At 26.2% G+C, this 26,309-nt stretch overlaps 1 protein-coding gene across 21 annotated transcripts in view; it reads left to right on the forward strand.

The window, feature by feature from the left end:
* The window catches only part of LOC122507790 (basement membrane-specific heparan sulfate proteoglycan core protein), a 282,285-nt gene that overhangs the window by 203,803 nt on the left and 52,173 nt on the right, over positions 1 to 26,309 (forward strand). For 17 of the 21 annotated variants that reach the window (XR_006302150.1, XR_006302162.1, XR_006302154.1 and 14 more), the window contains 17 exons: positions 4,093 to 4,200; positions 4,685 to 4,825; positions 9,408 to 9,518; positions 9,995 to 10,147; positions 10,721 to 10,843; positions 11,450 to 11,512; positions 13,240 to 13,254; positions 14,043 to 14,267; positions 14,742 to 14,879; positions 14,960 to 15,208; positions 15,388 to 16,264; positions 16,454 to 16,759; positions 19,401 to 19,611; positions 19,832 to 19,972; positions 20,063 to 20,356; positions 20,635 to 20,852; positions 20,984 to 21,209. Coding sequence is in view for 2 of the 21 variants with exons in the window: in XM_043620734.1 (XP_043476669.1) it covers positions 4,093 to 4,200; positions 4,685 to 4,825; positions 9,408 to 9,518; positions 9,995 to 10,147; positions 10,721 to 10,843; positions 11,450 to 11,512; positions 13,240 to 13,254; positions 14,043 to 14,267; positions 14,742 to 14,879; positions 14,960 to 15,208; positions 15,388 to 16,264; positions 16,454 to 16,759; positions 19,401 to 19,611; positions 19,832 to 19,972; positions 20,063 to 20,356; positions 20,635 to 20,852; positions 20,984 to 21,209 (3,599 nt within the window). In the remaining 19 variants the exon portion in view is untranslated. The remainder of the gene's footprint in view (positions 1 to 4,092; positions 4,201 to 4,684; positions 4,826 to 9,407; positions 9,519 to 9,994; positions 10,148 to 10,720; positions 10,844 to 11,449; positions 11,513 to 13,239; positions 13,255 to 14,042; positions 14,268 to 14,741; positions 14,880 to 14,959; positions 15,209 to 15,387; positions 16,265 to 16,453; positions 16,760 to 19,400; positions 19,612 to 19,831; positions 19,973 to 20,062; positions 20,357 to 20,634; positions 20,853 to 20,983; positions 21,210 to 26,309) is intronic. The other 4 variants (XR_006302152.1, XR_006302168.1, XR_006302155.1 and 1 more) reach the window with 3 other exon arrangements.

Below are 26,309 nucleotides of genomic sequence, written 5' to 3' on the forward strand. Positions count from 1 at the left end.
ATGAAGTAGAGGAGAAAAATATTAATTATTATTATTAATAATTAATATTAATAATTAATAACAGTATTAAAAATAGTAATAATTATTTTAGTTATTAATACTAATATTAATATTTCTCTTTAATCGTAAAAAAGTATAATATATATTTTTTGCTTTTAATATATTTTATTTATGAATTTTCCATGATTGTCTATCTTACATGTAGGCATAAATAATGAAGAAAATGAATTAAAATTGGAACAAAAAACCAAAAGTAGAATGAATATTTTAATAGAAAAGTATGAGGAGATAACTATAATTAAATTAGTTGTCGTATATATCAATAGAAATTTTTTTTCAGTATAAGGAGTGATTTTATAATTGACGTATATTTTCGTGGCATGAACTTATTTTATATTTAAAATAAAATTTGATTTAATTTTGAGAAATATTTTCCACAAGCATGATATCAAGTGGGTATTTTTGTCCTTCAACAAAAATGGTTTATTCTTCTGTCGCACTGTATATATTTATATATTTTTTTTTATTGTACATCCTAATTAGTTATTCTCATCTTCAAAGAATGCTCTCTATCTCTGAATGACACGCACCCTACTTTTATTATCAATTTACAAAAATATTTCGCATATTAACAACTAACACACTTGTTTTTATTTCTAATTTATGTTTATATGAATTTTTTGTATAAGTTTAGATATCATTTTGAAATTTTGAAATTTTGAAATTATATTTCTGTATTATTTATCATTATTATAATTATTTATTTGATAATATAATTGTATGATTATAAATTATTTATTCACTGAATAATATAATTATATGATTATAAGTATTTTTTGAATAATATAATTATGTTAATTGTAATTATTGAGAACATATATTTTAAAACTGTATTTAATTAAAATTGTAATTTTATATTTAAATTTTTATTTTTAGATATATCTTATAAATGTTATATTCAAATATAGTATTAAAATAAGAGCGAGGCGTCTTATTTTAAAGCCTCACAATTTTCCCTGTGAATGGATTTATAGGAATTTGTAATTTGTAACTATTAATAAAATTATTTTAATATATCTTTTCCTTTTCGTGTCAATGCACCCGGAAATCAAAAATATTTGACTGAGAGTCTTCTAAATTATTATTATATTTTATTTAATTGTAAAATCAATTTTATTTAGTTCAAATAAAATTTTGGTTTAGTTCAGATAAATTTTAATCGATTCAAATAAATTTTATTCGGTTCAAATAAAAATTGTGTTTAGTTAAAAATAAATTTTTAATTATTCTAATGAATTTTATTTGTTTCGAATTAATTTTATTTGGTTTAAATTAATTTTATTTACTTCAAATTAATTTTATTCAGTTGAATCGAATTTTATTTGGTTCAAAAATAAAAATTGTATTTGTTTCAAATAAATTCTAATTGGTTCAAATAAATTTTAAGTTTAGTTCAAATAAAAATTTTGTTTGTCTCGAATAAAATTCCTATTTGAAACAAATATATATAATTTAATAAACTCTATGACAAATAAAGTTTTATTTGACCCAAATAAATTATATTTGGTTTAAATAAAACATTTTTCTGGAGGTGCGCTTTTTAACAGTTCTTTCCAATTGTCTCTACAGGTTCTAATTTTTAATAGAGAATAAAATTTTAAATTTAAATTTTGAATATAAAATATTTTTATTAGATAATTTTTCGTTATGAACTTATATTTATTTTTAATATTTATATTTTGATATTAAAATAATTTTTCTGTATCCCTTTGCCGAAAGTACTGTCTTCCCGGTCTGATTTGGCTCCGGGAATAGCGACTTTTGTGGCTGGCTCGACAGACCCAACGAGCGCTCTGATTGGTTACAAGAATTTCAACACACGTACATGTTAGCATAGCAACCACACAAACACGTTACTTACAGAGCTCACGTTTTGAAAACAACTGACAGTCATCAAAATAATGCATGAAATTTCTTATTTTCTTTTATTTATTATTATTATATTTTGTATATTATTAAATATTTATTTGTAAAAGAAAATTTCTTGTTTACTATTTTTTAAATTTTACTTCCAATTATTTTTTACTTATAATTTTTTTTCATGCCCGCCCCGACCAGCTAAGTCTCGGCTTCGCCTCGACTTTGCAAAAGTCGGGCGGGCAACTTATTCAGCTATTTTATTATTCAAACAATAATTATTTAACGTACTTTCGGCTGGGGATACAGAAAAATTGTATACGACACACGGCCAGAAATTTGGATAACCTAGCGAGCGTGATATATAAAGCCTCGGCTTCGCCTCGGCCTTATATATCACGCCGGCCAGGAAATCCAACTTTCTGGCCTAGTATCGTAATATACTATTAATATTAATTTTAATATTAATCGCAATATTAATTTTAATATTAATCGTAATAAATTAGTTAATTAAAAACATTCAAATAAATACTAATTTTCTAATATTTCTATTTTAATATTTACAGTTTAATATTAATTTTTTACTGGTTTAACTGTTTAAAAGTCTGAATATTATTAAAATTTTTTTTTGTAATGGTTTCTAGTGCAAAAAAATAATTCACTCATAATGAATGCCTAAGCACGTTTGAAAATAGAATTGTGATTTTCTATATATAATTTATTGAGTTAATTACGTCACTATCGGATGGTTTTTTGGGAGAAAAAAAAATACTTTTCTTTTCCCCCTCTCCTCAAGCACTGATAATGTTAGAAATGCATTATAACTATTATACAATATTCACATTCTTTGTGCGGTTATACTCTGTCTCTATATATCTTGTGAATTTTTTCCCTAGAATGTATATTTCCATGAGTTGGTCTCTTCACTTAAAAAAAATATTTACCGAATGTTTTTTTTCCATAATCTCGAATGCACTTTGAAATGGTTTGATTATTTATTATAACCCCTTTTTCTGTCTTTTTTCAGCACAGGTTGCCTGACTGTATATATATATATATATAAATATTTTCACATATATATGATATATTGTATATTATTTATTATTTGTATATAGGATATTAATATTTATAACAAAAATTATTGTTAGTAACACTTTATATTGGGTTGGAATTATTTTTGTGTGAAAATAGTTGCACAAAAGTTATTCGAAAATGATTGTTTTACTGTTGGAAGAATTAACGGAAAATGCAAAAATGTGCACGAATTTCGTTATAGAAAATATCACGTGTTTTGTAAATATTTTTTGCTCTTTAATTTTCTTTTACAATTTTCTTTTTAAATTTTCTTTTTTCTTATAAATTTTCTCGTTTTTTCATTTTAAATTTTCGTTTTATATTTTCTATTTGAATTTTCTTTTTGTTTAAATTTTCTTAATTTCTTCTAAGTTTTCTGTTTTTGAATTTTTTTTTTTAATACTTTTTATTTAAATTTTCTTTTTCGACTTTCTGTTTAAATTTTCTTTTTGGTTTCCTTTCAAAGTTTCTTTTTCGATTTTCTTCTACATTTTCTATTTTAAAATTTTCCTTTTTAATTTTTTTCTAATTTTCTGTTTTTGAATTTTCTTTTTATATTTTCTGTTCAAATTTTCTTTTTCAATTTTCCGTTAAAAATTTTCTTTTTTAATTCTCTTTTTCGTTTTTCTTATAAATTTTCTGTCTTTGAATTTTCTTTTTATATTTTTTATTTAAATTTTCTTTTTGTTTTCCTTTCAAATTTTCCTTTTCGATTTTTATCCAAATTCTCTATTTTAAAATATTCTTTTTCGATTTTCTTTAAAATTTTCTTTCTGTACTTTTGTTTTTTATATTCTTTCTAAATTTTCTTCTGATACTATCTGTTTCAATTTGCTTTTTCGAATTTTTCATTGCAAAATTTATTTCCTTTCTAGCAAAAATTTTCTCTAATTCACATTTTTAATATTCACATATTTTTCCCTTTTTTCTCTCTTTTTTTTTGGTTTTCGCTACGAATTTTTGTTTCAGTTTTCTTTTATTTGAATTAGGAATATTTTTTTTAAAAAGCGTGCACTTAATTCTGTATATCTGTACATTGGATTTTTTTTAACGCTACATAAAAATATTGAAAAGTCTCACATTTAATTTTTATAATTACAGAATGTAAAAGCGATGAAAGAATGTGCGCTAATGGTATTTGCATCAAAGCTGACTTTTTCTGTGATGGAAGGACCGATTGTTTAGATGGAAGTGACGAGAGAGATTGTAGTAAGAATTTTTTAATTATTTTCAAACAATTTTCTGCATTTTAATTAGATTCTTTAAAAAAAATTTATATATATTTTCACGTGACGCACTCTTTTCGAAAAGGTGACCTATAATTATTATTTGCTGTTCAAATTCCTTTCGTCAAAATGCGTCGCGTGTAAAATTCGAAAAGTATCACAAGTTTTCTTTTGTGTGAATTATTTCCTTAAATTTATATTATTGATTAAATTAAATAATTAGACAAATAAATATAATAATTAGGAGTTTTTTTTACTGTTCCTAACGTCCCCTTGTCTTTTTCTCTCTCAAAAGACGCATGCGCAGAGAAGACTGCTTATGCATCAGTGCGCATGCGTTAAGAAATAAAGACAAGAAATGGGACGTTAGGTGACTGGCCGACTCTTTTTATCGACCTGATGCGCATTACATTAGTTTACTAATAATTAAAAAATAAAATTCTAAAGTGTTTTTTTTTTTAACACAGAAAATCCGAACGAGATTCCAAGTTATCCAAGTTGTTCACCAAATGAATTCACCTGCGCCGATGGATCCTGCATTCCCAACTCGTACGTCTGCAACCACAGGCCCGATTGTTCCGACAGTTCCGATGAAGTAAATTGCCGAGGTAAATTTTTATTATAATTATACTTTCATGCATTTAAAAAAATTTTTTTTTCATTTTTTTTTCTATTTATTAGAAAATATTCTCACGAAATTAGCCTTGTGGCACGATCACAAAATGAATTGCATAGATTTGTAGACTTGTAGTGACATGAAGTGCCTTAATGCTGCAAGAACCAGCTAACCATGGTGTTAAATGTTTTCAAATTATTTCCCAATAATTTCTCTTTTTCCAGAGACAACAAAAACTTAATAGTAAATAATAATCAATAATTTTTAATTGATTTTTATATGACAAATTTTTTCAATGAATTCAAAAGAAACGAAAGAATCGAAGGTTTTTCAAGTTTTTGAACAAGTAGAGTAGATATATTAATAAATAAATAAAAAACAATAAAATATAAATAAATGTGAATAAATATTTAAAGGTAAATATCGAAAAATATAAGTGTAAATATAGAAAGTAAAAAAAATACAGAAATGAAAATGTCACGCTCTCCCAAGAGAGGTAACACTTTCAGGTTATATTTATTTTATTTTTACCTTAATTTGAAGTTTGATTTTAGTTATTTGAATTTGAAATATGATTCTATTGAATATTTTGGATGTGATGAAAACTTGAAAATCAATAATTTCTAATAGTAATTGATTCTCTTTCTGTATTTTTACTCTGAAAATTATAAACATAACCTAAAAATTTTTGATGTTTTTTACTTAGATGCCTTTCTTGGAAGGACGTCACTTATAGAAATATAAAAAAAAATACAGAAATATAACTATAGATAAATAAAAAAAATGAAAATATAAAAATCAGAATAGAAAAAGAAAATATTGAAATATAAAAAGTATAGAAATAAAAACCTAAATATAGAAAAATAAAAAAAATACAGAAAAGTAAAAAAAAATATTGAAATATAAAAATAAGTTGAGAAAAATGAAAAAATATTGAAATATTAAAATATAGAAAAATAAGAGAAATAGAAATAAAAACTTAAATAAAGAAAAAGATAGACATATAAAAATTAAAAATAGAAAAATATTTATTAATACAGAAATATAAATAATTATAAATTAGTAAATACAAATTTCCGTAAAAGGTACAAATGTCCATAAATTTGTCCATAAATGGTAATGAAAGGAAATTTTTTATTTTATGCATATTAAGTGGAAATGTCACATTTTAAAATCTTTAAAAAAAAAAAAAACAAAAGTCATAAATAATTGAAAAGTTTTTTTTATTTAAATTGTATTGAAGAGAACAGGTTACTTTTAGGTATAGAAGCTCCGGATAAAACCTCTTCAAGGGGGCATCCAGAGACTGTGGTGGTAGCCCACCAGAATCCGGATAGTGGGGCTATCAGCCCAAGTACAGGTGCTGATATCAAGCTGACATCAATTCAAAGTACAACTAGGAGTTGTGTGCCGGGTGATTTTATTTGTGCCGATGGCACTTGCATTCCCAAGGCCCATCATTGCGACCATTTCTACGATTGTCGCGACTTTAGCGATGAGCAGTACTGCTTTGGTTAGCGCAATCTTTAATCCCTGATAATCCGCTGGCATCTATTTTTAATTCAAAAAAACGAAAAAAATTTCAAAAAATTTCAATAGTTTATTTCAAATTTATTAAAAATTCTATTGATTTAATTTTAAATTTTTAAATTTAATTTCGAAATAACTTTGAAACCTCTTTTGATAATTCAATTTTTGCAAAATTTTTATTTAAACGTTTTGAAAATTGAGTTCTTAAAATTTTCGTCTCTCGGGAAAGTTCTCTAGTTATTATTATTTGTTGCACTGAAGAAAAATTATTTGATTCGAATAAACGATTACTAGTCTATTATTAAAATAAATATTTATTTGTATTCAAATAATTTTACTGTCAATTAAATTGTTAAATTGTTTATTATCAAATATTTACTTGTATCGGATAATTTTTATTGTCAATTGACTATTAAATTGTTTATTATCAAATATTTATTTGTATCGAATAATTTTTAATTGTCAATTAAACGTTAAATTAATTGTCAATTGAATGGCATTTGCCTTAAATACTGAAATTATACGTTCGAATAAAATTTACTTAAATGGAAATTTTTTCTTTCAAGTGAATATTTATTTGTAACGAATATTTTTTATTGGCAATTAAACGATTAAATTGCATTTGCTTCAAATAGTTCAAATACGATCGAATAAAATTTATTTAATTTAAATGACAATTTTTTGTTTCAAGTAAATATTTATTTGTATCGAATAATTTTTATTGTCAATTTATTATTACTCAATTAAATGACATTTGATTAAAATAATGAAATTATATAAATAAACAATTTATAAATTTATTTTATTTATATTATAAACAATTTATTTGATTTAATTGAAATTTTTTTTCAACTGGATATTTAATTCTATCGAATAATTTTTATTGTCAACTAAACGTTAAATTTTTTATTTCAAGTAAATATTTATTTAAAGTAAATATTTATTTGTATCGAATAATTTTTGTTTGTTTCAAATTTTCAATAATAGATAAATAATCGGTTATTTGAATCAAATTAATTTTTTTTTAGTGCAGTATCTTCATTGTTATTATTGTTGTTTATTATAAGAATCGAAAAGTAGAAATCAGTTTTTTGAGCTGTAGAATATCACAGAGAGGAAATGTGATTTATTCAGTGTAATTAATAATTTCTTCTCGGGAGAAATATGTGAAAATAAAAATAAAAAAAGAAATTGAAAAAATGCCTCGGATTATCTTGGTGTTACGTCGTTTCCTGTCAATCTGTGTTAGCAGCCGAATAGACAATGTGTAGGTTGTTGACGTTGAAGTAGAAACTTGCATAAATCTGGTCCTGCAGATTCAAATGTCAAGTTTGTCAGATTATGGTATCGCAGAGGCATTTTTGTAATCGATAGTGCATCTTTGCCTGGTTTAAGTATTACATTTCTTTTTTGTAGGTAGAATTTTAGAAAACTATTATTCTCAATTTGCACTCTATTGTAATGTGTTTTTCTTTTAACTTTTACACACTGAAAAAAAAAATTTACTTACTCTTAACTTGGAAAATTAAATTCAAAAAATTGAATTTTGTGCTAGGAATTTTATTATTTATGAAAACAATTGAATTCTTGCCAAAAAATGTTATTAAAAATTAAAAATTTTAGATTTAGAAAATAATTATTTCTTTTGAAAAATTTTACAACAAATTGAGAAAAAAATTGAATTCTTTCGTGAAATTTTTTAGAAAATAATTTAATTCTTTTGCAAAAAAGTTTATAACGAATTAAAAAAAAATTGAATTCTTTCGTGAAATATTTTTGAAAATAAAATTGAATTTTTGCAAAGAATTTTTACCATTTAAAAAAAATTGATCTGTTTTGTTTTGATAAATTTTATTAAAATTTTAATTAAAAAATAATTGAATTAAACAAAATTTTTAAATAATTTGAATTCTTACGAAAAATTTTATTAAAATTTTTGAAATTATTACACTCCGAAAATTATATTCTAAAAATCAAACTCTTAGGAATTAATAAATTTTTTCAGTGCAAAATAACACAAATTATACACATAAATATAAAGTGCAAATTGGAAAAATTGATTGTAGAGAATAATGGAATTTTTTTTCATAATCATAATCAAAAAATCATTAATATTCATTCTGTATTAAATATGAAGTTATCAGACAAATAAAAAACGCCAGTATTTGCAAAGACTTTCAATAAATTAAAATTGTCTGGTAGCTGCTCATGTTTTCATTATTATCATAAACTATAGAAATCATTTTTTTCCCTCGTATTCTTGTTATGTTCTGTTTATAAGGTGGATACTTTTTTTTGCAAATATTTATGATAATAAGTATTAAAGTATACTTGTTTAAATTTTTTTATAGTTCGGAATGATATATAGTGAAAGTATATATTTATAGATTATCATGAATCGTAATTATGAGATCTGGATGTTGTAGAAACTTTCAGTAAAGAGTAATGTATCATTCATATAATTCATGATTTATAAACACGTTTCATGTTCGTTAATTCAAAGGTGTGCAGAAAATCGGTTGCCTATTTCTTAAGTTGTTGAATTGAATATTCATAATATGTTATCATTTATTATTATATTCGTATGATTAATTAATTTATTTAATCAATAAAATGCCTTTTGGGTAAAAAGAGAGAAGAGAGTAAAAATTTACATATTGAAAAAATATAATCAAAATTGGTTGAAAGAAAAATTTTTGGGTAAAATGGGAAAAAATAGAAGAGTAATCACATTGAAAATATAATAAAATACGTAAAGGAAAAATATTTATATTTTATTGTATATTCAGTAAATAGTTTGGTGAATTTGCATTTATTTCATTAATTTTAATTCCGATTTCTATAATAGATGTTAGAATTGATTTTTAGTCATATTGATGATGATAAGATTTTTATGTGCCATTATTACTTGTATATATTTATGTGATGTTACCTCTGTGCAGTCTGTGCTCGATTAATATATTTATCTATATATACTTTTGTGGAGAGTTTTATTTCGAAATTCATTTTAAAATTGAAACTAATTTGAGAATAATTTTTTCTAGGTTGCACTCGTGATCAGTTCCAGTGTTGGAGTAATGGTGTTTGCATTCATGGAAATCAAAGATGTGACAGAATTTACAATTGTGATGATGGTTCTGATGAAACTGAGTGTCGTAAGTTTATACAATTTGATATTGTTAATGATTACGATTGTTTTTATTTTTTTTGTTTCTATTTTTTTTTATTTCTATTTTAATTTTTTCTATTTTTATTTCTACTGTTTTTTTATATTTATTTTTACTATTCTTATTTTTAATTTTATTAATATTTTTCAGTGTTAATTTGGTTAATTATTAATAATTTTGATAATTTGAAATTTTCGATTTACAATTTTCGAAATGAATGAATTGTAATGATAATGATAATTGTAAAAATTTATGATAATTAGTTCAAAGAAATGAAGGGACTTTAGGTATAAAAAATTTTTGGTTCTGTCAAGAAAAAAAAGTTAAGGTCCTTTTCACAGTGGTTCGTCACAATATATTCGTCTGTGAATAAATGAAAGGAAAACTATTTCACTGAGAATAATTTAAAAATTCGTATCATATGCCATTTGAAATGGGGATTAATTTGTAAAATTTTTTTTTAGCAAATGTTGATAATACAACTCGACCGGGAGGTCATCCCATGCCTGGCTGTCCTGGAAAATTCATGTGTCGTTCTGACAATACGTGTTTACCTCTATCTGCTCGTTGTAACGGAATTCCAGAATGTAGAGATCGCTCCGATGAAGAACATTGCGGTAAATATAAAAAAAATAAAGTAGAAAATTAATAATTTCATTTTAAAATAGTCAAAGATTAGGTAAATATTTTTTTCAATTCAAAGTAGAAAATTTTAAATTAAAAGGGTCAGTAAAAATTTGTTTGGATATTTGTTCAAAAAGAAAAAAAAATGAAATATTAAAAATGCTTTCGAAATTTTTATTTTTAAATTCTAATTATGAAATATTTTTTTTTTTTTGAAGACTTAAAGTACCAAATTTTTTTCAATTAAAAAGGACAGTAAAAAAATTGAGATTTGTTTCAAAAATTCAAATATTAGAAAAATGTTTTCAAAATTATCAACTTAATTTTTTTAATTTTAATTTTCTAAATTCTAAGTGCGAACTGTTAAGTAAACATATTTTTTAGAAAAGTCTCAAAGTGCGAAATTTTAAATTGTGAGAGACAGTTAAAAATTGTTTGGGTATTTTTTTTCAAAAATTGAAGTACTGGAAAAATATTTTCGAAATTCTCATCTTTCAAATTTTAAGTTTCTAAATTTTAATTATGAAATTTTACAATTGGAATAATTTATGATGGTTGTCTAAAAGAATGTGAACCTGACCATTGGAGATGTGAAAAAGGTCCTTGTATTCATATTACATTGAGATGTAATCATATGATAGATTGTCCTTTTGATAATTCGGACGAATTGGACTGCGATTTCTACGATAGTGAGTTCTTACAAAAAAAAAAAAAATTCACAGGAGTGTTTATTTGACTGCGCAGAATTTTTTTTTTAATATGCAAACGTGATTGTTTTTTTTTTTAACTATAAATCTAATTTGTTTTTCTACTCGATCTCAATATTTCTATTTAATACCAATATTTCTTAATATAAAAATTTTCGTTTAATACCAGTTATTTCTTAATATCAATATTTCTATTTAATACCGATATTTCTTAATATAAACATTTTTTCTATTTAATATCACTACCTCTATTCGATCGTCTATTTTTCTATATTCTCTAATTTAACAGAAAATAAAAAATGAATGATGAAAAAATTCTTTTCTAATATTCTAATATATATATACTTTTTTCAAAATTTGTCTTGCCTTAAGTTTTTCTCTCTTCTTTTATCTTCTTTCTTTTTCTGAATGAATAATTAAAATTTTTCAAACAATCTGATTTGGAACTAATTATATGAATTTCTTTTATAGAATTTAATTTACGTATCTTTATTCAATTTAAAAAAAAATAATATTTAACACAAAATTAAAAAAAAAAACTTGTAATTGAATAATTTTTATAAAATACTAAGCAATTGGAATTTTTAGGTAACTCATCCTTGGCTGGCCTGGATTTGAAAACATATCCCAGCGAACAAGTCATTAAAGAAAGTAAGTATTTTTATTTTCTGATACAAAATATTCAAATTATATTTTCGAAAGAAAAAAAAGTACTTTTTTCAAAATGATGGACAGTGGATAATTAATTTTATTCTTGTTCTGAAATTGCATTTAATTTATTTTACATTCTGTGAATGAAAACAAACACAAATAGTATTGATGCTTGTTTGGAAATTTTTCATTTCAAAAATAAATTCAGAGAGAAAATAATGATACTCCGAAATGTAGAAACGATTTAAGAATCAATCGAATGAAAAATAATGATAGGAACAATCTATATTAATAATCGTTGAATTCCGGTAATCTGTTCGCAGTTTGAAGTTAGTTGCTGTTTGCTTTTTTGTTTCCTAACTTTTTAAATAATTTTTCTTTTCAAATGTTTTCAATTTTTAAATTAATATATACTGAATGAAAATTGTTAAATTCTTGCAAAGTATTTATCAAAAAATGTCAAAATAATTGAATTTTATGAAGAATTTGATTATTTTCAATAATTGTAATAAAATTCTTTAGTCAATTTATAATATTAATAGAAATCATCGTAAAAAATTCAATTATTTTTATATAATAAAATTCTTATCCGGATTTGACTTATTTTCAATACAATTTTAATTAATTTCTCGAATTTCCTCGAAATTTTTAATTATTTTTAAAAATCTTGTAAAAATTTTCCGAGAAAATTGAATTAGTTTAAAAAATAATTCAATTTTTCATAGGAGTTCGATTATTTAAAAAACTTTTAATAAAATTCAATTCAATAAATAGTCAATTTTTCACAGGAATTCAATTATTTTAAATACAATTTTAATAAAATTCGTTGGGAAAATTCTCTCTATTAAATTATATTAAAAATTTTCTTAGAAAATTAAATTCTTTTAAACAATTTTATTAGAATTTTCGTAAATAATTAAATTTTTTGCTTGAAGAATTTTATTAAATTTCCTAAAAATAATGTAATTTTTTAAAATTAATTTTAATTGAAAATTTTGAAAGAAGTTGAAATTTACAAAGAATTTTATTAAAAACTATTGAGAACAATTGAATTGTTTAGAAAAATGTTATTAAAATTATCTTGAATATAATTGAATTTTTTCCTGGAAATTTTATTAAAATTGTATTGAAAATAATTGAATTTCTCAGAAGAATTTTATTATTTACGCAAAAATAATTGAATTTTTGCCAAGAATTTTACAATTTACGCAAAAATAATTGAATTCTTGACAAGAATTTTACAATTTATAAAAAGAATTGAATTTTTTGTTAGAATTGTTGAAATTAATTGAATTTTTATTAAAGCTCTTGAAAATAATTGAATTTAAATAATATTTTTAAAAATAATTGTATTCTTGCGGGAAATTTTATTAAAATTTGTGAATAATAATAAACAATATTTAATATTATGTACATAATAAGTGAATTCTTTAAATTTTAAATCTGTAATAATTCAAAAATTGATGAAATTATAAAATTTTTTAATTTACAAAATAATAAGAAATGGAATACAGCGTTCCGCGCGCTGACACGTGTATTATTTGCTAGTAGTTAATATAAAATAAATAGTCGTCCATTAATATTAAATAGTAGTAAATAGTGTAAATTTAAAATTTTAAAAAGTGCTATCTGAAACGAAAAAAAATTTACGAATGTAAAAAAGAAATTTTCGTTTTTGACTGTTTATTAATAAAAATGTTTGTTTTTTTGTTTTTCGCTTCGGCCAGACCCAGCGAAATTAGGTAAGCTCAATTTAAAAGAGATATTGAAAAATCATGCTATGAGTTCATGTGGGTATCATTTCCAAAGGCTATTAGTAATTTTTTTTTTACCTTTGTACAGTTGAGCAACGAAATACTGTGTTATATAGGTTTTTTTTCTCATCGAATAGAGATTTAAATTTGAAATAAAAAACAAAATATTTTAGTACATACATAATATTCTTTCAATAGTTGTGCAATTTTTTTTAATGTAGCTTTAGCTGTCATGTACTCTTGCAACACAAACATTTGTATTATATTTTTTTTCACTAAACACATTCTCACACTAACATAGAAAAGGTGAGCCTTGAAACGCAATCAGAATAAAAACTAATGTTGCCTGCAGGAGAATATAGACATTAAAAAAGATCATTCCGCTTAGATTTTGTAATAAAAATATTTAAATTTAAGCATGACATCGCATGAACTATATGGAATTTCTTTAAAATGGGATGATAGACGTCATATTTATGTGATGAAAAAGATATTGGACAAATACCTTCTCAGAAAGGTGGAAAAGTTAAAAGAAGTAGAAATTAGCGGTAAACTTATCGACAATAAAAAATTTTATTTAAAAAAAAATTTTTATTGAAAGGCATAACATTTTTAATTTATAATTTTTAATTGGTAACAATTTTTGAATTAAATTGTTTACTACACTTATTTAACATTGTTACATTCTGTACATCTTTATTACTCTCATGTATATTAAAGGGTGAAAGGGCTGTTATTTTCCTTGGAAAAAATTAATTTGCTTTTTTTGTAATTAGGTCGAGAAGTCGTGTTCCAATGTCGTGATGAAGGACCTCTTCGATCTAAGGTTCGGTGGATTAGAGGAAATGGTTTACCGCTTCCACCGGGCAGTACAGATGTTAAGGGACGTTTGGAGATTCCGAATATTCAACTTGAACACGCAGGAATTTACGTTTGTGAAGCACTTGGACATTATCATAGCCCTGGAAATCAGAAAATTGTCAATCTTCAAGTTGAAAAGTGTAATTATTATTGTTAATTATTATTCATGGAATCGATTACAGTTCGAATTTCCAGCGTTTCCAAATTCATTGAATCGAATTTTTATTACAAAAAAGAATTTAATTAACTGATTTCTTATTTAACAGAATTTGTGTTTTATCCAATATTTTTACATCAGATTATCTGGTTCATCAAATCTTTATTTAACAGAATTTGTAATTGGCAAAAATTCTACTTAAAATAATAATTTAACAGTCGAATTAATTAATTAATTAATTATTAATTAATTCTTCAGGCAAATTATTACGTAATCGAATAGTCATTTAATAGAAATTTGATTTAACTGAATTCACATTCAAGATGTTTAATAGAATTTTTATTTCAATTTTTACATTAAAATGTATTTTCATTGAAAAAAAATTGATATTTAACTAAGTTTGGATTTAGCATCAATTTGGTAGAATTATTAAAAGGACGAATTTTCATTTTAATAGTCGAATTTCCCACCAATCGACCACCGCAAACTTGTGGTTACGATCAAGCCACTTGCAGCAATGGAGAATGTATTCCAAAATCCAAAGTGTGCGACGATGTTTTCGATTGTTCTGATGGATCTGACGAAATGAGATGCAGTAATTATGAATAGTTTAATATATTTTTACATTATTATATTAATAATTATAGTTACTGTAATAATTCTTTGAAATTACAGAGAAATACGGATGTGAACCAAACGAATATCGTTGTGCCAACAAGCAGTGCATAAGTAAATTGTGGCGTTGCGATGGAGACAAAGACTGTAGCGATGGAAGTGATGAAGAAAATTGTGCACCAACACCACCTGGCTCACCGTGTCGAAACAGTGAATTCCAATGCAGAAGTCACAATCAGTGCATTCCAAAAAGCTTCCATTGTGATGGCGAACGCGATTGTCAGGACGCTAGTGATGAACTCGGATGTTGTGAGTATTAATAATCTGTATAAATAATCGATATTAACAACTTTATTATCATTATTTTATTTTATTATTTTTTTTATATAAATAATCGTTGTATTCCGGTACCTTTTTCGGAGTGAGTCACCTTTGAAATTTCCTATTTTGCAAAGAATAAATTTTACGATTATTAACATTTTCTTTAGCTCCCGTCTACATCACAAAGCCACCTCAACCAATGGTCATTCTAAAACCAGGAGACGTGATGATCCTCACTTGTACAGCAACCGGAATTCCAATTCCAGAGATCAATTGGCGATTGAATTGGGGACACATTCCAGCGAAATGCACCTCAACATCAGTAAACGGAACGGGAACTCTGACTTGCGAAGATATTCAAATATCCGATCAGGGCGCCTACTCTTGTGAAGCTCTAAACATCGCCGGCTTCGTTTTCGCCGTTCCCGACGCGATTCTTGTAGTGAAATCCGAAGGTGAACGAATATGCCCACCTGGAAAGTTCAACGCCGACGCCAAGTCTCCAGAAGAATGCATCTCCTGTTTCTGCTTCGGAGTTGCCACCGACTGTAGAAGTGCCAATCTCTTCACCTACCAGATTCCTCCACCTTTCGACAGGCACAGAGTCGTGAATGTTGACACCTCTTCGGGAATTAGAATCGGAAGTGACGCCGATCGAAGTTTGATTGGAGTGCAACCAATTGGCACCGATGGAGCACAATTGATTTCTTCCTATTACAACGAACTTGACAATTACAATATTCCGTATTTTGCTCTTCCGGAAGTTTTCCGTCATGAACAACTCAAGTCTTATGGAGGTTATTTGAAATATACGATTAGATACAGTGGAAATGGAGTTCCAAATGAAGCGCCAGCTGTGATTTTGAAAGGAAATAATATCACATTGATTTACAAGGGTAAAGAAGTGCTGCCACATTATGACACCGAGGAAAGTGTTCGATTCTTTGAAGGTTATTGGAACAAGAAACTCGGAAGGTACGAGGAGCTTGCGGCCCGAGCTGATATCATGATGGTTCTACAAAACATTGACGAAATACTCATCAAGTAAGTTCATGTGCTTGAAATATTATTTACTATTATTAATATTATTAATTATATCGTAAGTTTTCGGTTATGTGTTTGGAATATTATTTTTTATTATTATTAAATTATTAAATTATTATTGCTAAATGAATAATATATATACTTGATTTTTGAAACAGACCGAATTTTAATTTATTGAATTTTTTCCAGAGCTAAATATGAAGATTCACCGGAACTGGATGTGACAATTACGAACATTGTTTTCGACTCTGCGGACACTACGAATACTGGTCTCGGTTCTGCAGCTTTCGTTGAAGAATGCATGTGTCCTGCGGGATATTCCGGATCGTCTTGTCAGTCGTGTGCTTCCAGTCACAGAAAAATGCATAGTGGTCAATTTTTGGGCCACTGCGTTCCGGACAAAGTGGAAGTCTGCCCGCCAGGATATTATGGTGATCCTTCGAGAAATATTCCTTGTCAACTTTGTCCATGTCCTCTCACCAATCCGGATAATCAGTATGTTTTTTATACTTTATACTCTTTTATACTTCTTTATGCTCTTTTATTTTCATACTTTTTTATTTTTTATCAGGGTTGCCATTGATCAGGAAATTCAGGGAAAGTAGAATTTGTCAGGGAAAAGTCAGCGATTTTTATTAAAAGTACTGGAAAACATTTCATTTTTAGAATTATAAATTAGATTATCATAGAATTATTATTTAGAAATTATTTAATGAATAATTTTACTTAAATATTTTTACATTAATTGAATTTTAAAAGAATCTTTTAAAAGAAATCTTTTAAAAGAACCTTCAAAAGGTTTTAATTTGAAATTTTATAAAATTTCAATTTTGAATGAATTTAATTAGAAATTTTAAATAACTCAGATTTTTGAAAAATAATAATTCAAATTCTTCTGAAATTAGCTTAATTTTTTATTATATTTTATATATATATATATATATATATATATTTAATTAATTATTAAAAATAATGGATTTAAAGAAGAATTTTAGTTAAAAACACTAAAAAAAATTAAATTTCGAAGAAGTGAACAAATGATTGCAGAAACTCATTTATTTTCAAAAGTAATAAAATTCTTCGCAAAAATTTAATCCTATGTTCAACAATTTTTTTAAATTCTTGTCAAAATTTCAATTATCTTTATAAATAATAAAATTCTTCTATAAAATTCAATTATTTTCAAGAATTTTAATGAAGTTCTTGGCAAAATTTCAAAAATAATAAAATTCTTTTTAGGAATCCAATTACTTTGGTAAATAATAAAACTCATTGCAGAATTTAATTTATTTTTAATACAATTTTAATCGAATTCCTCGAAAAATGTAATTACTCTTAAATTTTCTTATTAAAATTCGTCAAAAAAATTCAATTATTTAAAAAATTGTTGATAAAATTCTTTATGAGAATTAAATTTTAAGAAACGCATTAATGAATTAAGTTAATTAACTTTATTCGTCAATAATTTAAAAAAGTGCGACTTTTTCGATTTATTTTAATGAAATAGGATCTTTTTTTTATTATATTTTTTTTAATTTTATTTGACTGAGGAATATTTAATAATCATTTAAGGATTATATGATTATTTCTTCGACCCTCAGCGAGCCCTTCAAAATTCAATGGCGTAGATACTAAACTTTTGAAAATTATTTCTAGAAATGAATAATTAAATTTTGAATTTGAGGATTGTATGATTATTTCCTTGACCCTCAGCGTGCCCTTCAAAATACAATGGCGTAGGTTCCACCGTTTTTTTATTTTTAACTTTAGAAATAATAACGAAACTAAATTTTTGATAGAAGAGATAGCAAATAATTCGACAAATTTTAAACGTACTTTAAATAAATTTTCCTTTTTCTTAAAAAGGAAATTTATTTTATATTATTATATTTTTTATATTAATTTTTAAAAAACTTTCTCAAAATTGCTAAAAATAATTGGTTTAAAACAGAATTTTAGTTAAAAAATTTTAGAATATAATTTAATTTTGAAAAAATTACAGTTGTAATTTTTAGAAATAATTAAATTTCAGAAAATTTGAAATTGTAATTTATCAAAACTCTGAATAATTTATTACTCGTTTGAGGATTTTATTTTGTTTATTTCTTTGTCCCTCAGCGTGCCCTTCAAAATACAATGGCGTAGATACTAAACTTTTGAAAATTAAGGCGCTAGCACAGCTCCTACTGCCTGCCTGCAGGTTGACATGGTAACACATAAGAGTAAGAGAGTCAGAAAATTCAAATTAAATGTTTTTCTCTCTCACTCTTATGGCGCCTGCCTGCGCAGGCAGGCAGGCAGTAGAGGTGAGAGTGTACCTTTATTTCTAGAAATCTCAATTTTGAATTTGTTGATTGTATGATTATTTCGTTGACCATCAGCGTGCCCTTCAAAATACAATAGCGTAGGTACTAAACTTTATAAATAACAAGAATAAAAATTAATTTTTGGATAGAAAAGAAAACAAATAATTCTACAATATTTTAAAGTATTTCAAATAAATTTTCTTTTTTCTTAAAAAATTAAATTTTCAAACAAAAATTTTTTAAATTACTGGAAATAATTGTTTTGGAGAATAATTAAAAAATCTTAGAATATAATAAGATTTTGGAAGAGTTAAAATTGTAATTTTTAGAAATAAATAAATTTCATAAGATTTGAAATTACAATTTTTGAAAATTTTAATTCTTGTGAAAAAATAAATAAGAATAAGTATTTTAAATAATTTAACAAAATTACTGGAAGTATCGTATAATTTATTACTCGTTCCAGGATTTTATTTTGTTTATTTCTTTGTCCCTCAGAGTACCCTTCAAAATACAACGGCGTAGATACTAAAAGTTGGAAATAATATGAACGAAAATTAATTTTTGTTATAGAAAACAAATAATTCTACAAATTTTTAACGTAATTAATTTTGTCTGGAAAAATTTTGTTCAGGAAAAGTCGGGGAAATAGAGAATTAAATTTTTGTGGCAACCCTGTTTATGCTGTTTTATTTTTATACTTTTAATACTCTTTTATTCTTACGGATCTTGAAGTGGTTAATAAGTATAATGCTGTTTTATTTTTATATAGTTTATACTCTTATTTTTAGTTTTTATTTTTAAAAATTTGGAATTTCTTTTTATTTTAGACACGCTCGAACATGTCGTCTTGGACCGCGTAATGAACCAATTTGTGATTGTCCATCTGAATATACTGGAGATCGATGCGAGAAATGTGCGGCTGGATTCCAGGGCGATCCTTACAGAGGAAAATGTATACCGCTGTTGACAGCATTGTGCGATCCAGTTGGTAGTATCAGTAGTTACGTGGATCCTCGTACTAATTCATGTCGATGCAAGGTATGTACAAGAATTTCTTTTTTCTCTATTCTATCAATAACTAATAAATTTGATTTTTTCGTGACTGCTATCAATCTTTATTTGGAAATTGAAACAGTAAGTTCTTTCTAGATTTGTAAAATTTTACTTTGTAAATATAAAAGTTACTCTATATTTTTCTTCGTGTAGGATTATATATTTTAAAATTACAAAATTATATTAACAAGGATTTTATTTGTAGCCCCACACAACTGGTCCTTTGTGCGATGAATGTAAGGATAACGCCATTCGTCTTCCCTCATCGAAACACTTGAGATGTCTTTCGTGCTTCTGCATGGGTGCCACCAACAGATGCGCTGCCTCCAATTTGTACCGAAGCGAGGTAGGAAAATAACAAAATTTAATCAATTTTTTATATTTGGTAATTGTGATAGATTTGGTAAATTAAATGTGTGTAATACATTTTTTTTAGATTCGAGTAACATTTTCCTCATCTACTCGAGACTTCTCATTGGTTGAGTCGAGATCACCAAACGCCGAACCTATCTTCAACGATCTGAGAATTGACGCAGTTTCGCGTGAAATGATTTATAGAAATTTCCCCAATCGTGGCAATAATGATGTTTATTATTGGCAGTTACCAAATATTTTCTTGGGAGACAGAGTTACATCCTATGGCGGATATTTGAAATATACGGTTCGATATATGCCTTCTCCTGGCGGACAAAGTTCCAGAAATAGCGCCGCTGATGTCATTTTGATGAGTGTAAGTTGGCGAATTTTTACTTAATTATGTAATTTAGTTTTCTTTTATTATTTGGGGCTATGTATAAAATACATAACGCTTTTTTTAATTTCAACATCATCTAAAATATTTATTTTATGAATTATATTTATGAATTTTAATTAATTAATTTGATTAATAATTTAATTTTTAAGAAATAATTAAATTTCAGAAGATTTAAGATTGTAATTTTTGATAAGTTAATAATTAAATTTCAGAAGATTTAAGATTGTAATTTTTGATAAGTTTATTCTCTTCAGTCCAACAGTGAATTAATCTTGCTTCACTACGCGTCCAGCAACAGAACGAGCTCAGTTGATTTTAATACACCACAAACATTTAATGTTCCATTGTTGGAGGAATATTGGCAACGAGAAGATGGCACAAAAGCTGACAGACAGTATCTCTTGGTAGCATTAGCTGATGTCAAGGCAATTAGAATTAAAGCCACTTATACCACACACACTGACGAAGCTGCGTGAGTAGAACATTCATGAAATTAAAAATTTTCTGATAATTATTATGAATACAATTTATATAATTATAGTTTAATTATGAATAGAATAGTCTATTCAAGTCTATGATATAATAAATAAAATAAATTTGCAGACTGTCAATGGTTTCACTCGATACGGCAGAAAGATTTAATACTGGAAGAGAACGAGCGCCTGAAGTTGAGGAATGTAGTTGTCCAGCTGGTTACAAAGGTTATTCTTGTGAAGATTGCGATGTTGGATACACACGAGTTGCCGAAGGAATATATCTTGGAAGCTGTGATCCTTGCAATTGTAATGGACATTCTAAATTCTGCGATGCTGAAACCGGTGTATGCAAGGTAAACGTAAATGAATTACTATTAACAGTAAATTATATAGTATAGTATAGTATAGTATAGTATAGTATAGTATAGTATAGTATAGTAAATTTTAGTTAGAATAAAGTTAAATAGCGCGCTGAAACTAGCAGTCGCAACCAGCAGCCTCCCATAGGCGTCCACCGCTCATATTTCAAGCATTTGCCCCTCCACTTAAAATAGCTAAAAAAGTACTATAAACATACGACAAACTTTTTGAAAATTACACAGGGCATATCCCTGAGTAAGAAACAAATTATAAACAATTATAAACAATCATAATTGTTTATTATAATGTACAGCAGTTGAGATTTTATTCTGAAAAATTCTAAGTTAAGAGAAAAGTCTAATTTCTGAAAAATTTAGGGGGGTAGAAAACGACAAGAAAATTTTCTTTTTACTCTACATGTATCTCTCAGTAATAAAAAAAATATGAACAATCTTAATTGTTTATAATAATGTACAGCAGTTGACATTATTTTTCTGAAAAATTTTAAGTTAACAAAAAAGTCTAATTTCTGAAAAATTTATGGGGGTAGAAAACGACGAGATAATTTTTTTCTTACTCTAGATATATCTCTGAGTTATAAAAAAAATATAAACAATCTTAATTGTTTATAATAATGTACAGCAGTTGAGATTTTTTTTCTGAAATATTCTAAGTTCACAAAAAAGTATAATTTCTGAAAAATTTAGGGGGGTAGAAAACGACGAGATAATTTTTTCCTTACTCTAGATATGTCTCTCAGTATTAAAAAAATATAAACAATCTTAATTGTTTATAATAATGTACAGCAGTTGAGATTTTTTTTCTGAAAAATTCTAAGTTTAGAGAATAGTCTATTTTCTGAAAAATTTAGGGGGGTAGAAAACGACGAGATAATTTTTTCCTTACTCTAGATATATCTCTGAGTTATAAAAAAAATATAAACAATCTTAATTGTTTATAATATTGTACAGCAGTTGAGATTTTTTTTCTGAAAAATTCTAAGTTAAGAGAAAAGTCTAATTTCTGAAAAATTTAGGGGGGTAGAAAACGACGAGATAATTTTTTCCTTACTCTAGATATGTTTCTCAGTAATAAAAAAAATATAAACAATCTTAATTGTTTATAATAATGTACAGCAGTTGAGATTTTTTTTCTGAAAAATTCTAAGTTTAGAGAAAAGTCTAATTTCTGAAAAATTTAGGGGGGTAGAAAACGACGAGATAATTTTTTCCCTACTCTAGATATATCTCTGAGTTATAAAAAAAATATAAACAATCTTAATTGTTTATAATAATGTACAGCAGTTGAGATTTTTTTTCTGAAAAATTCTAAGTTAAGAGAAAAGTCTAATTTCTGAAAAATTTTGGGGGGGTAGAAAACGACGAGATAATTTTTTCCTTACTCTAGATATGTCTCTCAGTAATAAAAAAAATATAAACCATCTTAATTGTTTATAATAATGTACAGCAGTTGACATTTTTTTTCTGAAAAATTTTAAGTTAACAAAAAAGTCTAATTTCTGAAAAATTTAGGGGGGTAGAAAACGACGAGATAATTTTTTCCTTACTCTAGATATATCTCTGAGTTATAAAAAAAAAATAAACAATCTTAATTGTTTATAATAATGTACAGCAGTTGAGATTTTTTTTCTGAAAAATTCTAAGTTTAGAGAAAAGTCTAATTTCTGAAAAATTTAGGGGGGTAGAAAACGACGAGATAATTTTTTCCTTACTCTAGATATATCTCTGAGTTATAAAAAAAATATAAACAATCCTAATTGTTTATAATAATGTACAGCAGTTGAGATTTTTTTTCTGAAAAATTCTAAGTTAAGAGAAAAGTCTAATTTCTGAAAAATATAGGGGGGTAGAAAACGACGAGATAATTTTTTCCTTACTCTAGATATGTCTCTCAGTAATAAAAAAAATATAAACAATCTTAATTGTTTATAATAATGTACAGCAGTTGACATTTTTTTTCTGAAAAATTTTAAGTTAACAAAAAAGTCTAATTTCTGAAAAATTTAGGGGGGTAGAAAACGACGAGATAATTTTTTCCTTACTCTAGATATATCTCTGAGTTATAAAAAAAAATAAACAATCTTAATTGTTTATAATAATGTACAGCAGTTGAGATTTTTTTTCTGAAAAATTCTAAGTTTAGAGAAAAGTCTAATTTCTGAAAAATTTAGGGGGGTAGAAAACGACGAGATAATTTTTTCCTTACTCTAGATATATCTCTGATTTAAAAAAAAAAATATAACAATCTTAATTGTTTATAATAATGTACAGCAGTTGAGATTTTTTTTCTGAAAAATTCTAAGTTTAGAGAAAAGTCTAATTTCTGAAAAATTTAGGGGGGTAGAAAACGACGAGATAATTTTTTTCTTACTCTAGATATGTCTCTCAGTAATAAAAAAAATATAAACAATTTTAATGTAGGAAATTATTTGCTGATTGAGAATTTTTAATTAAGGAAGATTTCGACTATATCAGCAATTAGTGACATCTATTAGACGTCAATTGAACTCTTTGGTTTAGAGTCAGGTGTTATTCTTAAGATAATTATTCCGATATGGTTGTCGGTAAATAATTATATTTTTGAATTTAATTTTTGATCTGAAAAAATAAGCTGCGTGAACGACTGCACTGTGCATCTGTGAGGACTCGAACCCCAGTTAATAGCTGCCTTTCGCGGGACTAACGCCTACCAATGCACCATGCCAACACAGCCTGGACGTTCACGTTTCTTATAATCTCAGATCAAGCCCATACACTAGTCGAAGAGCTGTATAGTTAATGTAGGAAATTATTTGCTGATTGAGAATTTTTAATTAAGGAAGATTTCGACTATATCAGCAATTAGTGACATCTATTAGACGTCAATTGAACTCTTTGGTTTAGAGTCAGGTGTTATTCTTAAGATAATTATTCCGATATGGTTGTCGGTAAATAATTATATTTTTGAATTTAATTTTTGATCTGAAAAAATAAGCTGCGTGAACGACTGCACTGTGCATCTGTGAGGACTCGAACCCCAGTTAATAGCTGCCTTTCGCGGGACTAACGCCTACCAATGCACCATGCCAACACAGCCTGGACGTTCACGTTTCTTATAATCTCAGATCAAGCCCATACACTAGTCGAAGAGCTGTATAGTTAATGTAGGAAATTATTTGCTGATTGAGAATTTTTAATTAAGGAAGATTTCGACTATATCAGCAATTAGTGACATCTATTAGACGTCAATTGAACTCTTTGGTTTAGAGTCAGGTGTTATTCTTAAGATAATTATTCCGATATGGTTGTCGGTAAATAATTATATTTTTGAATTTAATTTTTGATCTGAAAAAATAAGCTGCGTGAACGACTGCACTGTGCATCTGTGAGGACTCGAACCCCAGTTAATAGCTGCCTTTCGCGGGACTAACGCCTACCAATGCACCATGCCAACACAGCCTGGACGTTCACGTTTCTTATAATCTCAGATCAAGCCCATACACTAGTCGAAGAGCTGTATAGTTAATGTAGGAAATTATTTGCTGATTGAGAATTTTTAATTAAGGAAGATTTCGACTATATCAGCAATTAGTGACATCTATTAGACGTCAATTGAACTCTTTGGTTTAGAGTCAGGTGTTATTCTTAAGATAATTATTCCGATATGGTTGTCGGTAAATAATTATATTTTTGAATTTAATTTTTGATCTGAAAAAATAAGCTGCGTGAACGACTGCACTGTGCATCTGTGAGGACTCGAACCCCAGTTAATAGCTGCCTTTCGCGGGACTAACGCCTACCAATGATATAGTCGAAATCTTCCTTAATTAAAAATTCTCAATCAGCAAATAATTTCCTACATTAACTATACAGCTCTTCGACTAGTGTATGGGCTTGATCTGAGATTATAAGAAACGTGAACGTCCAGGCTGTGTTGGCATGGTGCATTGGTAGGCGTTAGTCCCGCGAAAGGCAGCTATTAACTGGGGTTCGAGTCCTCACAGATGCACAGTGCAGTCGTTCACGCAGCTTATTTTTTCAGATCAAAAATTAAATTCAAAAATATAATTATTTACCGACAACCATATCGGAATAATTATCTTAAGAATAACACCTGACTCTAAACCAAAGAGTTCAATTGACGTCTAATAGATGTCACTAATTGCTGATATAGTCGAAATCTTCCTTAATTAAAAATTCTCAATCAGCAAATAATTTCCTACATTAACTATACAGCTCTTCGACTAGTGTATGGGCTTGATCTGAGATTATAAGAAACGTGAACGTCCAGGCTGTGTTGGCATGGTGCATTGGTAGGCGTTAGTCCCGCGAAAGGCAGCTATTAACTGGGGTTCGAGTCCTCACAGATGCACAGTGCAGTCGTTCACGCAGCTTATTTTTTCAGATCAAAAATTAAATTCAAAAATATAATTATTTACCGACAACCATATCGGAATAATTATCTTAAGAATAACACCTGACTCTAAACCAAAGAGTTCAATTGATAAACAATTTTAATTGTTTATAATAATGTACAGCAGTTGAGATTTTTTTTCTGAAATATTCTAAGTTCACAAAAAAGTATAATTTCTGAAAAATTTAGGGGGGTAGAAAACGACGAGATAATTTTTTTCTTACTCTAGATATGTCTCTCAGTAATAAAAAAAATATAAACAATCTTAATTGTTTATAATAATGTACAGCAGTTGAGATTTTTTTTCTGAAAAATTCTAAGTTTAGAGAAAAGTCTATTTTCTGAAAAAGTTAGGGGGGTAGAAAACGACAAGGTAATTTTCTTTTTACTCTTCATGTATCTCTCAGTAATAAAAAAAATATGAACAATCTTAATTGTTTATAATATTGTACAGCAGTTGAGATTTTTTTTCTGAAAAATTCTAAGTTTAGAGAAAAGTCTAATTTCTGAAAAATTTAGGGGGGTAGAAAACGACGAGATAATTTTTTCCTTACTCTAGATATATCTTTGAGTTATAAAAAAAATATAAACAATCTTAATTGTTTATAATATTGTACAGCAGTTGAGATTTTTTTTCTGAAAAATTCTAAGTTAAGAGAAAAGTCTAATTTCTGAAAAAT

Source organism: Leptopilina heterotoma, unplaced genomic scaffold (genome assembly GCF_015476425.1).
Source record: "Leptopilina heterotoma isolate Lh14 unplaced genomic scaffold, ASM1547642v1 Lhet_114, whole genome shotgun sequence".
NCBI classification, from domain to species: domain Eukaryota; kingdom Metazoa; phylum Arthropoda; class Insecta; order Hymenoptera; family Figitidae; genus Leptopilina; species Leptopilina heterotoma.